Source organism: Molothrus aeneus, chromosome 5 (assembly GCF_037042795.1).
Source record: "Molothrus aeneus isolate 106 chromosome 5, BPBGC_Maene_1.0, whole genome shotgun sequence".
Classification (NCBI taxonomy): Eukaryota; Metazoa; Chordata; class Aves; order Passeriformes; family Icteridae; genus Molothrus; species Molothrus aeneus.
Window position 1 is genome coordinate 62,793,364 of NC_089650.1, and position 15,132 is coordinate 62,808,495.

At 42.1% G+C, this 15,132-nt stretch overlaps 1 protein-coding gene across 3 annotated transcripts in view; it reads left to right on the forward strand.

The window, feature by feature from the left end:
- The window catches only part of GRM3 (glutamate metabotropic receptor 3), a 103,791-nt gene that overhangs the window by 55,050 nt on the left and 33,609 nt on the right, over nt 1–15,132 (forward strand). For all 3 annotated transcript variants that reach the window (XM_066550955.1, XM_066550956.1, XM_066550957.1), the window contains one exon: nt 2,963–3,566. In XM_066550955.1, the coding sequence (XP_066407052.1) occupies nt 3,069–3,566 (498 nt within the window). In that variant the 5' untranslated portion in view covers nt 2,963–3,068. The remainder of the gene's footprint in view (nt 1–2,962; nt 3,567–15,132) is intronic.

A 15,132-nucleotide genomic window follows, 5' to 3' on the forward strand; every position in this document is an offset into this window, starting at 1 on the left:
GAATATGGGCTGTATCAGCCTGGAATAGGTACAAAATGTTTGTATATATAGTCCTGAGTTACACAAGCTGCAGAGAAAGCATGTGGGAGGTGCACACCAGAGAGAACATGAGAGGAACTAAGCTGCAAGCCCATCTCTGTGATCTGCTTTAAAATAGTCTCCATCCCACCAAGATGCCTGTTCAGAGTCTCCACAGTGACCACCCAAATCTGCCTCACAGCTTCCTCCAGGAGTCCCACCCATGAGAAACCCTGCAGGCACCCATCCCTCACAACCCAAAGGGGAAACCTCCCCTGACAAATCAGCCTTTGCATGAACACCTTCACTCTGAACCTCTGCTCTGCATCCTTGGTGCCCAGCAGGACACTGCAATGCCACTGCATGGACAGAAGTGCTGCCAAGTCTGATGAAGGAGAGAAGCACATTTTATACCACAAGCTGTGGTTTCCTTTAATGTCTCCCATTTATAAAGAGAGGATTTGAACACATAAAATAGGATGCTTTTTCCTGGGAACCAGGACTCTGCATCTGTGGTGTCACTCTGTAGTCTCAAAGCCCCCATGACAAGCTCAGAACTCCACAGGCCCTGGGGAGGGTAAGACAATCAGTGCAGGTGGGTGTTCCCCACCCAGGGAGACACCCATCACCAAGCTCTGTGTCCCCAGATAGAGCAGGACTGTGGGGATCAGTCACCTGTGTTCTCCAACCTGAATGAGGTTCCCACCACCTCCTCCTTTCACATCCCCAGACACCTTCAGACCAGTGCTGTCAGCACAAAGTGGCAAGGAAGAACAAGAGAAATGGTCATTCCCAATCCTCACCTAGTCAGATTGCCCCTTGGGTTCTGCAGGGACTGATCCCATCACTGATTCCAGTTTCCCTCAGCAGTACCACTGTAACAAGCATAGGTGACAGAACACAGAAATCCTTTGCATTCTTTGCTGAGGAAATCAGTTGTCCATGTGCAATTTTGAAATAATTTTTAGTACCTTTCTATCCTTTCTTGCTCATGTATAAGAGACTCACACATTCCTGAGACACAGAGGAGATGCAAGGTGGAAGGTGATGCCATTTACAGAAATTAGCAATTTTGAAGGACTCAAGGGAATGAGAGCATCCTCCCTCCTGTAGCTCTAGGTCTGTCCCAGGGTAGTTTTAGAAAACCTTCTAGAGGACCCCATTATAAAGCCTTTTCTTGGGGAAATTCAGTTGTTCCTGGTTGTGTTGAAGAGCTGTTGAAAGCAGATTGGTTTAATATGACCTTATAAAAGACTCACATAAAAACCAGAGGGAGCAATAGTAGACAAGGGAGGTTTATTGCTAAGGTATCAGAGGAGCACTGGGAAAGATCAAAGTTTGATTCTTGGCTGTGCTGATGATTTTAGGTAAATCACTCAAGAACAGGATTGGAAGAACTTGGTTAGGAAGTTTTTCAGACTCAGGGACTCAGTGGGAACCAGGGGGTTTAGGGCACAGTTGACCTTTCCAAATTTTCATAGTGACTGTGAGTGCCGAGCAAATCAAAATCTGAATTTAGAATCTTCCGAGAATCTCAATTCATCTCTCTGTGTCTCTTTCTCCCGAGTGTGAAACAGGGAAAACAAATATTTTGCCACTGTTATAAAGATTTATGTATGAATGTTTGCTGAGATACAGTGGCAACAGAAGCCACAGAGGTAAATAAAATGGAGATTGCATTAAAAAAATCCCAAGTCTTGTTTTTATCTAAACAGTGGATTAGTGATGAAAACAATGGAACTGAATTATTAACCACACAGCCATTTATGTGACAAGTGTCACCTTTTTGTCTGATAATGATTTCCAATGGGATAGTACCACCATTTTACATGCCCTGTATACACTTGAATAATGCTTGGTAAATTAGAGCAGTTAAGTCTGATACAGAAAACACTGCTGAATACAGTCAACATCATTTCTTCTGTTAAAAATTACCAGAAAATATATTTTCTGGACCTGTGTAATAATCCACATGTGATAAACAAACTAGCTTACTTAAAGATCATTTAGGGATGAGGAGGCCTTTTTTCTATTGACATTTCTGAATGGAAAATTCTGCTCAGACAGTCTGCAGCTCAGACTGTTCAGATAGCAGAGGGAGACCTTTAACAGTGCATCTGACCCATTACTGATTTATGAGAGAACAATGTTGGAGTAAATATGAACGAAAAGCCTATCCTTTCACTCAATTTGGTACAGCAATGTTGAAATTGTACTAGGATAAACAACTGCCTTGCAATATGCATGCTCATTCATTATTCAGTGTTAAATCTTAATTGTTGCTGATTTCAATTTCTTTGTGCTAAGTTTTTCTAAATTATAGATAACCCAGCAACTCTAATAGTATATACTCTGTTAAGGAAAAGGTAAGTACAGAAATAAATTATTAAAGTGTTCTGCTTAACTATTGCCACACAATTCATCTCAGGATTGGGAGATCAAGGCAGCCACTTTGATAAATTTGAAGAGATATTGACAAGGAGTCTATGGACAAGTCACGCATCTGTGTTGCACAAACAGACTGTGCATGTGCGTATTTATTTACAAAATTACTACATTGCAATCTTCACTCTGAGATTTGATTTTTCTCCTTTTCAGGTCATTGGCAAACTGTCCTAACCTTAGTGAGAGTAAAATCATATCCTAAGCACACACATCACTGCTGTGTTCTCCCTTTGATCTGAGCCCTGAGCTGCGATTAATATTAAAGAGAGAAAGTCCAGCCGCAAGCATTTTCATGCCCTGAGCAAGCATCAAACACGAGACTCCTTCTTGTAATGTCTGTCATTCTCCTCTTTCATGTCTCTCTTATTTATTTATGTATTTACCTTAATTTGCTTGGAAGAGTTTTGTTTGCCTCAGGGAGGGATGGTTGTGTGATTAGGGCATCTCACATCCCTGTGTCTCCTTTTGCCTTTTCTAATTCTTTCCATCTCTTCTTTAGAGGTCCAGTGGAAAGACTTGTTGGCTTGCTCTTGACTGGCGTGTGGGACAGCACTTCATATCTGGCAATGGATCAGAAGGACTGAAGAGTGTTTTTGCTCCCACCAATGTTTCTTAGAGCTGCTAAAACAGGACCAATGAAGATGTTCACCAGACTCCAAGTCCTTGCGCTAGCTTTATTTTCCAAAGGAGTTTTCCTTTCCCAAAGTGACCACAGCTTTGTCAGAAAAGAAATTAAGATAGAAGGAGACCTGGTCTTGGGAGGCTTGTTCCCAATCAAGGAAAAAGGCACTGGGATAGAAGAATGTGGGAGAATCAATGAAGACCGAGGCATCCAGCGCTTGGAGGCCATGCTGTTTGCAATTGATGAAATCAACAAAGACAATTACTTGCTGCCGGGAATTAAGCTTGGAGTTCACATCTTGGACACGTGTTCCAGGGATACATATGCCTTAGAACAGTCTTTGGAGTTTGTCAGGGCATCTTTGACTAAAGTGGATGAAACTGAGTACATGTGCCCTGATGGCTCCTATGCCATCCAGGAGAATTTGCCACTGCTCATTGCAGGAGTCATTGGTGGCTCCTACAGCAGCGTCTCTATACAGGTGAGTCACAGCAGCCCCACCAGGTGAGAACTGTTTATCTGCAATTCCAGTGAGAGAACCACTGCTTATTTAAGTTTGCCAAAAAAGCAAGTCTTAGCTTGATTACTTTACCCTAGGGGTCAAGCTAGCATATGATTTTTACTGAATTTATATTAGTTCGATTCACTCTTTAAAATACTTACTGTACTTCAAACCTCCAGCAGCTGTCCACTTCTTCTGAAGTGTATCCTACACTTCCTATGGTGTATCCTGAAGGCCTCTGAAGTTTCCAAAAGTCTTAGTATTTATTTTGAACTTTGCATTTCATGACACTTTTTACAGCTCTAAGTGCAGATATTTGTTCACATCAATCATAAATGATAGCACCTACGTGTCTGAATACATGTGTTCCTGCCATGCTGCACGTTCATAACATTTGTCATTTTAACAACATAGATATTTAAAATTGAAAATAAATCCTTGTCTTACTTCTAGTCACTAGTGGAGTTTCCCAAAGCTCAGTACTGGGGCCAGACCTGTTTAATATCTTTATCAATGACCTGGGTGAGGAGATCAAGTGTCCCCTCAGTCAGTTTGCAGATGACACTCAGTTGGGCAGGAGTGCTGATTGGCTGGAGAGTAGGAAGACTCTGCAGACTGAATCAATGGACTGAGGTCACTGGTATGAGGCTCAATAAGGCCAAGTGCAGGTCCTGCACTTGGGTCACAACAACCCCCTGCAGGACAATAGGCTGGGGGAAGAGTGGCTGGGAAGTGTCCCCCAGCAGAAAAGGACCTGGGGGTGCTGGCTGACAGTGGCTGAACATGAACCAGGTGTGCCCAGGTGGCCAAGCAACCAATGGAATCCTGGCTTGTATCAACAGTGGCATCCTGTGCCCTGTCCTGGGCCACTCATTGCAACATTGAGGTGCTGGAGCACGTCCAGAGAAAGGCAACAGAGATGGTGAAGGGTCTACAGAGAAAGATGGTGAAGAGTCTCCTCCTGAATGAGCTGGGGGTGTTCAGCCTGGAGAAGAGGAGGCTCAGAGGGGACTTTATAGCTACAAATACCTGAAAGGAAGTTAGCCAGATGAGAGGTGCCCTCCTCCCACCAGCAACCCGTGACAGGTTGAGAGAAAATGGCCTCAAGCTGCACTACGTGAGGTTCAGGTTGGACATCAGGAGAATTTCTTCACAGAAAGGGTTGCTAAGCATTGGAACAGATTCCTCAGGGAGGAAGGTGGTGGAGTCACCATCCCTGGATATTTTAAAGAAATTACTGGATGTGGCACTCAGTGCCAAGGTCTGGCTGACATGGTGGTGATCAGTCAAAGGTTGAACTCTGTGATTTTGGAGATATTTTCCAACCTAAATGATTCTGTGATTCTGTGCTCACATTATTTTGGGTCAAACAAAGCAAGCCACTTCACATGACTCATAATCACAAGTGGGTGCTGTCTTAAGCCCAATCTGATGCAGACTAAGACCCTGCATTCTTCATGGTCAGCTGCAGGTTTCCAAAGGCACCAATCTTGACAGTGCAGCATGTTTTTTCAGACTCAGTGTGGGACATTTTTCCAGACTGAGCACAAGCCTTAATGGCTGCACCAGTGTCAACAGCAATAAGAGTTCCTGTGTACTGCAGACTATCCCAGCAGTGACAGAAAGCCCACAGAACCTCATTTGCCTTTACATAAATAGGGCAAGAGTTCATCCAATGTTCATTTCAATCAGAATTACTCTGGGGAGCTGGTTGTTGCTCTTGTGAAGGCATAAAATCCCATCAGTTGGGAGCATGGTCAGATCCCATAGGACATGCAAGAACACGACATGCACACAAAGAATTTAAAGAAATTGTGTTTTATTTCCTTTTGTATTCCAGTGTGTAACTCATCTGTGTATTCAAAGGGGATATAAGGGCAAATCCTTACCCAAACTGCAGAGAACAGTTTTTGCAGGGCAAAATCTCAACCATCTCTTGTAGTAGAAGTGTTTTTTTTTCCCCTCTGTGGACCAGCTAGCAGAGCAGGAATGTATCCTTCACCAGTTATGTGGGTCTGTTCACTTGGAGCACAAAGAGCAAGTTTCAGGCTGAAAAAGAGACATCTGAAGGGGGAAAATGGTAGCTACAGAACCTTGGGCAGCACAAACTGTTAAGGAAATCATTTTTCATTGTCTCTTCCAATCACACAAAGAGTACATCAAATGAAACCAGCAAATAGTAGGTTGTTGTGGATGCTAAAAGCTGAATGAGTTCCAGAAGTGACTAGAAACAAAAAGAAGAAATTCTATAAGATACCTCCTGTTGTTCAGCAGTTCCCAGAGGTACAACTGTCTGAAGGCTGGCAAAGTATTTTGAAGCATCATATGACTGCCCTATCCCACTGGTGGAGGAGTGGGAGGTTTTTTGCTGTACCTTTGGTTTGTGGTCAGTGTATTCCTCTGTCCACCCCAAGTTCAAGTGTGTCCAAAGGACATGAAGATATAAGGTAGCCTAAAAGACATATCTATAAAAGTAGTTACAGCAGAGGAGATGGTGCAGGTATTTAATTCCCTCACAGACACTCACAGGGAGTCAGATCACATTTCTAAAGTACTCTGTGGCCTCTTGCACAACATCTGTCAGCCTGTCCCTTTGAAGCCCATTTCTGGTGATCACTGATCTAAGACTAAATCCATATCTGAGGCAATAGATTGGATGCAGCACACATCAAATATACATTATTTATATATGTATATAAATGTGTGTGTATAGATGAGTGTATATAGATGTTTCATATTCCAAAATCTTAGGTTTGGAGCAGCTGTCCAGTGGAAATTGGAAGTCCTGATTAGAGATTTTCTCAATCAGTACATGTAAAAAATGGTAATATAGGTCTTTGGAAATCAGGAGGTCATCCAATTTTCAAAACCTAAGGAGGATGATGGAACAATACTTATAGTTAATTTTACTCTATGATCTTCCCTAGACTTGTCAATAGTTTTTCAAACGTGAGATCTTTCTTAGCACAGTTCTTCAGAAAAACAAATAATTTCACAAATCATTCAACTTGTCATCAAACATCTTCCATTTTTTCTCCTAGAAAAAAGTGTTCAGTTGTTTATTTTCTCTTTACATGGACTGTGTTGGCCTTCCTTCAGCCTCTCTTTTCTAGCTTTCCTCTAGATCCTACAGCACTGAAAAAAAAATGTAATTAAGCCTAGGAAGACATAATTAAGCCATTGACTCCTGTTGCCCATCCTGTTAAGATAGTCAGTCACAAGTTCTCTTTCAAAAGAAAATCCCTGTCAAGAATAACAGACATTGCAGACTCAAGCCTGAAATTGTAAGGACTTCCAAGTGTTGAAGGCAAGCGTTTTGGTGCCATACCAATTTCAGAGCCAGTCACCTGGACAGAGTAGCTCCAGTAACAACTGGAATCACACCACTGCTGAAAGTCAAAATATTTCACCAGGGGTGTTCATCACCCCCTTTCCCTGAGTTTTCAGGCAGCATCCAGGGTGCTGGATGCTTCCAGCTGTAGCCCTGGCAAGCATTTTCCTTTAGCTGAGAGCTGTAAACACCATAAAGTCCACAGTGCAGTTTCTTAGTCTTAAAATAAAACATGCTGAGTTCTTCAGACAAAAATTATTTCTGGCATTTTTTTCCCCCTCCTGTGAATTTGTCTTTATATTTCAATATTTTTTCTTCCCCTCCCTTCACCCTCCCTCTCCTGCTTTTTTCTGAACAGCTGTCTGCCAAATCACTTCATGATGCTCCTGCTGTCAGATTTGTACTTCTTTCATTACCCTTCCACTAAGGAATAAAAGATTTTGCTGGTAAATCAGCAATGAACACCTTCCCCACTGAGTCAGTATGTGCAATAGGCACTTTTTGCAGAGACTAAAAACAACAAGAGAATGCAGAATGCTTAATTATTTTCTGGTCAGACTAGGCTATTATCGTTAATGATGATCTGGATAATTAGTTTTTTAGATGTTGTGTTTAAATTAGCAGTGAGCCCAATCTGCACAGCATTTGATTCTTCAAAACTCAAGCCAGGATTCTTAGTCAATGGAAAAGCTCATGTCTAAAAAAATTTAAAAAGCTGTTTTCATGAAATAAAATTCTGACTTGCGTTGAATCTAGCATCAGGAAGCGAAGAATTCCAAATTTGGAGGGTTTTCTTTTGGGCTTGTGGTTTTTCATCTGAGCCAGGTTATCCACTCTTTCTTAGTTTACAATAGAATTTTCAAACATACTTTCCTTGGAGAGATTGACACAGTAAAGATAATAAGAAAAAGAGGCAGTATTCATTTGCAGAGGAGCACCTGCATAGCCAATCTCAATTCCATGTTTGAGATACTTAGATCAGCTCTTTTCAGGAATATGCATGTGGAAGCAGGAACACCTTTATTCAAGCGCTGGGTTGGTTCTTCCCTGTTTCTGAAAACTGGATTTTTCTTCTGAAAATGAAGACTAGGGTCCATTCCCTGCAGTCAGCTCTTAGAAAAATTAAAATATTCCTTTAGGTGGGCTGGATTTTTAATGTCTATGTATACTATATTGACATGGATATAAAGATTGTTGACTGGCTGTCACCTGGCTGTCAACCCACAAGACCTCCAGATCAGGACCATGAAAGTTATTTCCAATTTAGACCCTCATCTAGAAAAAATGGCAGAACAGAAACCAGTGCCCTGCTGTCTTCTCTTCAGTTCCTTGCTGTGTCTCAAGTAAACTGTAACAAAACCACTGCAGCAGGTTTAACGGTGCATTACTGCTATCAGAAAAGCTAAAGCCACTCCTGAATGAGTGACCATCTGGCATGAAATTCAAAATATGTACTCATTTACTGGCAATCTTTTCCTGGCTGTCATTTCTCCTTAGCCACAAAAGTCTGCCAAGGGCTCATGGAGCCTGAAAGTTAATCACCTCCATTTCCTTCCTCCAAGAATAAACCATCTTTCAACCAGAGTCTTAACAATAGCTTCTGACTTCCATCACCACTGAAAATAGTGTAAAATCCTTAAATGAACCAAAAAATAAACAAAACATAGCACATGGGGCTCTGTCCCACTGTGCATGGACCCCCCAGGGATATGGGCAGGAGACACGTGCAGGGGATTTCAGAGGTTTGCCAGGCCACACAAGCCATTTGTGCTGTGCACTGACAGCCTCTGGTGATTTTGTGCTTGTGAAAGTAAACCAGATCCTTATTAAAAAATCCATTCTGTGAGATGGACCACCTACCACCAGCATTAAAGCCACACATGCACTTGCCAGCTTCCATGTAAACTCTCTCCTCTTTTATCTCTGTTCTTCCCCTCTTTCCACCACCTCTCAGCCAGACCCTTGCTGTTTGTTCCTCTCTTTGTTTCTATTCCACATTCAGAACCTGAGCAGCCACTGAGCAGAGGTTCTCAGATGCCCAAAGAACACTGAGCATTTCTTTCCTAGAGATTTCAAAGGAATATGGGTACCTCCCTCTGGCTTCTCTGAAAATCCCACAGTAACTGATTACTTTGCAGTCATTTTGATTTGGTTTTGGGCTATAATTTTTATTTCTTAAGTGTGTGCACTTTGTCCTTTTGCTAAGGGGAAGTTGTAAGACTTTACAGGGATAGATAGGAAACCACTGAGCTCACAGGTAAGAAGGAAGGAGCTCTACCATGCGATGAGAGAATCATAGAATTGTTGAGGTTGGAAAAGACCTCTAAGATCATTGAGTGGGTCCTTTAACCCAGCACTGCCAAGCCCAACATTAAACCATGTTCCCAAGTGCCACATCTACGTTTTGTGAGTACTTCCAGAGCTGGTGAATCCATCACATCCCTGGGCAGCCTGTTCCAATTCCTGACCACTGACTCAGTGAATAATTTTTTCTTAGTATCTAATCTAAACCTCCCCTTGCTCGACTTGAGACCCTTTCCTTTAGTCCCATCACTTGTTAGGGGAGAAGAGATCAACCCTCACCTGCTGTAATCTCCTTTCAGGGAGTTGTAGAGAGCAATAAACTGTTCCACGTGGGAAAGGATGTCACTACAAGAGAAAGTGACCAAAAATAAGAATTAGCTAGGGTCACCTAGACATCACCTATACTTACTCTACCCCTTCTGACTACGCCTTACTCTGCACTCATTCTACCCCTTCTGACTAGGATTTACTCATCAGTTAACAAGTCTCAAATTACCATATTTATCACCGATAGCTCTTTTAACTCCAGAAGCAATTCCTTGTTCTTTTAGAACCAACAGCCCCAGTTTTAGTACCTTTTCTGGTCCTGTGTAAACGGGACATGAGTCACAGACAGGTTTATGAAGTCTCAGACGAGAGCTGCACTCTCAGGCAAAGCAAGATCTTCTGCACAAGTCTCTTTTCAGGATGGAGGTTTGGTGCTCAGCTTACTTCACTGCAACAGTAATGCTGTGTGGAGGGAGAGTGCATGTGTAACAGCTCACTGTGCCATCCCCTGCAGGAAAAAAGAAAAAAAAAGATTTCCAAACAATGCCTTCAAAGCACAACATTCCTCTGCATGCCCTCCACGGTTTACTTTTTATTGCACAGGACAGACACAAATACAAAAAGAAATTCCCAAGCCCTGTGCAGAAATCCTAGCTGTTATTCTGACAGTATTCCTTATTTCTGCTGTTCATTTTGTAGATGAAGTTATTTCACAGTTCAAACACTGCTTCTCTCTGTGTGGCAGCTACTGAGTCCACTGCAAACATTTAGCTATATTTTTCCCAGCTTCATTGCTCCTCATTTTCAGGAGAAGAGCAAGACTAAAAATAATGTTTCCTTCACCCCTCTTCCCGCTAACAAAAAATGCCAGACATTTTTTATTTGTTTGATAGTGAATTATCTTTTCCTGAGTTACCTTTTGGAAGCAATTTTGTTAAGGAACAATACCTACAAAGTAGGAAACGGGCTTCTTAATACCAAAGAGTGTGAAAGATGATGGAAACCACTGCTTCAGTCCTGCAGTGCACCAGAAGATTGCACAGGAGAACAAGCCAGGCTGGGAGTCCTAAATAACCTCACCGCATCTGGTTGAGTTCCTTACAAGTGACCTTTAATAATTTAAAGAACTGGGATATTGGCATTCCCAGTGACCTTCTGGGGTCAGTGCTTGGAGTTCTGCTGAAGCCAAATTGGTGCTTTTTGCTGCAGGTTTTGACACAGCCCCTGTGCAGTCACTGCCCTCATTAGTGCTTATTCTGATATCCCAGAGATGGCCTTAGTTTAAACCCTTAGTTTAAAAATGGGCTAGGGAGAGATGATGTTCCAGGCTGATAAAGGTTTTTCAGTCCTGAAAGCACTGAGGCCCTTAAGGTCCTCATTTCTCTTTGAAAACAAATTAGCTTGGAGTAAATTTTTTCTTGGGTCCAAGGTGAGCAGCTGCATTTGCATCACTGAACTCTCCTCCTCCCAAATACTCCCAAATTATGTGAGTATGCCAGAAGTGTCCAGACCGAGTCACTCAGGGTCACACTGTCCCCAGGTAGGAGCCTACTAAATCCCAAGAGAAGAGGGAAAATTATGGTGGAGCCCAGATTTTCAGTATTGCTCATGTTTATTGCCAGGGATGCAGTCTGGCAGCTCAGAGCCTGCTGGGCTGTATCTGCAGAACACAGCCAGTTCATAGATGGAAATAAATATTTCTGTTTATTCTGTTCTCATTGGACCACATTTAGGATGTTAGCTGTAACTTTGGGTCCCTTGTAAAAGGTAAAAGGATGATTCAATAAATACAAATATAATAATGGGGAGGAGAATCTGGAGCACAAACCCTACATGAAGAAATTGAGGGAACTGCATGTGTTTAGCCTGGAGAAGGTTTGGTGGGAAACTAATATCAGCTTTTCAGTGTGTACAGGCTTGCTCTCAGGAACACAAAATAAATGTCTTTATCAATGTGATGCAGGACTAGAGGATAGAAGAAAATACCCATAAATTGGGAAAAGGGGAGATTTTAACCTGAGAAAAAAATGTACATTCCAGGAGTTGAGACCATGGGGAGACTGCACAGGCCAGTGGAGACTGTTGGCTAAAGAGGTACCTCATTTAGTCTCTACCTTAGGTTAATGTCTGCCACCTACCACACACCCACATCACAGCCCATTCAGAACCCGTGTTTCTTTCCTGCCTTTCTAAAATAGCTCTTTCTGCCAAACTTTTGGTGTATTTTTATATTTAAGAAACAAAAAAATTTAAATCAGGAAAAAAACCCCTGTATTATAAATGCTTTAGATGCAGTTTAACTTCCAACTGCCCAAATAGTAACAAAAAGGCAACAAGGTAGATTACCATCATTTAGGAACTGGATAAAACATACTCTAGCTGCAGTCCATGTTTTTTCAAAGCAGGAGCTCAAGCCTGTACGATAGCAATGAAATTAGGAAAAATCTTGGGACATGGCTTTGCCATGGTCTTGCTGTGGGAATCTGGACTTGCAACTTATTCCCAGAAATAGAAAGACTTTCTCAGGAGACCAAAGGCAACAAAAGAATCTCCACTAGGACAGATTGCAGCTCAGAGAGACAGAAATTTTCCCAGTTTCTCAGGAGAGAAAAAACTCCTTTACCTTAATGTTATTCTGTTCCACAGCCTAATTTATTGTCTGTTCAGAGTAGCTCTTCCCTGTCTCAAAGGAGCTCTGTGAAATTAGATTCATTAAGCCATGTTAAGTGCCATGAGACTCTCGCATGGTTAAATTTCAGAAGGGCAGAGAGCACTGTCATCTAACAAGGGGCCTTCTCTGTCCAACAAATGTGCAATACACACTTGTGAGTTGTGGTAAAAACACCCTACTTGTTCTAACACTTTTGAGATTTATCTTTCCTTCTTTTCTCCAAAATATTTTCTGTGTTTTCCAGTCCCATTCACATTAAAAAAAAATCCATGCAATAATCTCAGGGCCATTAAAAAGGGAAATTTTTAACAAAAACATCAGAATAAATCCTACTGCCAGCAAAAATAAAAATCTTATGAATGTTAGAGAAAATGTTTTATGAGATTCAAAAAAATCGTAAGATGGATCAAGGTTACTGAGACATAGGGGTGTTGCCTATCTGTCCCCATTTACCAGCAGGATTCTCGTTCACAAATACACCCAGAAACCAGGTTCATGTGTCTGATAGCTGTATCTAATTCATGACTCCTTGCAGGTGGTTGTTATGAAGCCATTTTCAATGTTGTTTTAAACAACATTGGCAATATCCCACAAGCATTTATCCTGTCTCTGCAGCTCAGAGAAGCAGAAGTGACAGATGTAGAGAGGGAGAGGGACACTGGTCCCCCCTGGCACTGCCACAGCCACTCCATTTGCAGGATTTGCTGGTGCCAGTGTGTCCCTGTGGCTGGCACTGGACTTACTGCCATGCTCAACAAATCACCCACCAAATCACCACCCCAGCAGCTGAGTGAGAGCCAGGTTTGCCTGGGGAGTGGGACCTGACCACAGGAGAGTGGCTGCACTAATAAGCCCAGCAGCATGAGAGCAAATAAGGGTTTCCCATCTCTCTGAATGCAGACTCCATCCACATGCTTTATTCACAGCAAGCTCTGCTAAGTGGCTGGTTTAGTTTGCAGATGCAGAACATCCAGACTTATCTTCAAAGGTGTCTGCAAAACCCACCAGTTTTGACAGTGAAAAAACCTGGCTACTACTGCTGCTTAAGTGCCAACATATGGATTTCAGGCACTAATTGCATGCACCACGGCTTGATTAAATTGCTCCCTGGAGCTTTGCCAGAATAAATTATTTCACTAAGCAAAAGCTGGATCTGCACTGCAATTTTGAAGCTGTTCCACACATGCCAAGGCAGCGTGGAGCTACACTGGAGGTGTGCCTCAGGTGGCTCAATCTCAGTGCACATAACTCTGGTTTACATCCCACTGTCCTCTACTTCCCTGAGCTGACACAGTCTTAGATATCAGCTCCTCTGCAGAACCTGCTAGATTCTTTTAGTCTCTTGACCAGGATAATATTTTCATGATCAAATGCTCAGATCAACATGAAAATGGCTGGAAAAAGGGAGACTGTTCTGAAATCAATTGCATCAGCTAAGTGCCTGAGACTTGAGCTTTTTTGAAAAATAATTCCCTAATATCACAATGTTACAATATTCCAGAAAATCCCCACTTGAGAATTTCAAGAAGAGTGTCCTGATCTGAATTAATAACAGATACAACTTCACTGAACTCCATGAGCAGTAATAGTTCTCAGGGATGATTGAGTCACTATTCTTTATGATTAATCAGACTTCCTTGTATTCTTTTAATTTTTAGTCCATGAAAAATCTACCATCTGGACAGCTTCGTAATGAAGAGCTTTACAGCAAACAGCTGTAAATACATGAAAACTTTCTTCTCCCGGAGCACAGGAATGAGAATTACAGGTGTTTGCAGGGACCCTGGAAGTAGAGTGGTCTCCAAAGCTGAGGGCCCCCATGTAAACCGGGAGAGTAGTTTTATGGATGCTTTTGCTGCTTAGACTAAAAGAAAAAAAATTTTAAAAATTTTTAAAAGGCACAAACAAACAGAAAGGAAAAAGTAAAAAGAAACAAAACTAGCTATAAAGCTGCAATATTTGTCAGGAGCACCCTTCTATGAGCTGAAGGCTTGTCCACTCACTGACCAGCATTACCTGAGCTGCTGAAAATGGACTTTTTCTTTAGCAAATTTGAGGGGGGAAATGCAGAATGGAATGTGTGCATATCTTCATTATGCTTTAGCACAAATGAAATAACTTCTGCTAGAATAAACTGAGACAAGAATAGCAATTCCAGCCCACACAGTTCTGCAGGAAATGTTCCAGAATAGCTACATGGAGTACATTCTCATTACCAAATCAGAGTGCTCTTGAGAGAGGACATGTGAACCAAACCATGTGGATATGTGGGCATGTAATCAAACTTACAAAGCCACAGGGACTTAACCATGCTCAAAGCATCCATTGTACCTTGGTGGCAGAACAAGCCTCTCTGCCCATCCTGTTGCTTTAAAGCTGTTCATTTCCATCACCAGATGCAAATTAAATCCCACACTTCCAGCATAAGGCGGTTTAATGACTGTTACCATCCAGCAGGGAGGTTGAGAACACAACAGCTGCTTTCTGTGGGACAGTAACTCGTTCAGCTGCAGCACTTGCCAGCCTTGTGCCTGTACCCACTGGCAGAACTGCACTGTCAGCTAAAACCCAGGGTACTCCTTCCAAGCGCTGTAAGAAAGGGTTTTTTTGGCTTAAACTAAAATAAACCACTACCAATGGGTGTTTTTTTTGTGAAGACAAACTTCAACTCAAGAGCTACAGCTGAGATGCCAGGACACCTGTTCTTTCCTGGTGTTCCAGAAGAACAGGAGGATAAGAACCTCCTGAGGTCCTCAGTTCCATGTGGTCCAGAAAGTCCCTGTACATGTATGGCTCACAGCAGAGTCTGGCCCAGATGAGATTACACCAGTTTACAAGGGCACTAGTTCAGTGTCTGCAGCACAGAAAAGACAGAATCTAAATCTATAAAATCCTAAGTCATACAGGTTGCTGAAAAGCAATAAAATTCTTATTTGTTTTTTATGGGTTTTTTTCTTTTTTTACCAGACTGT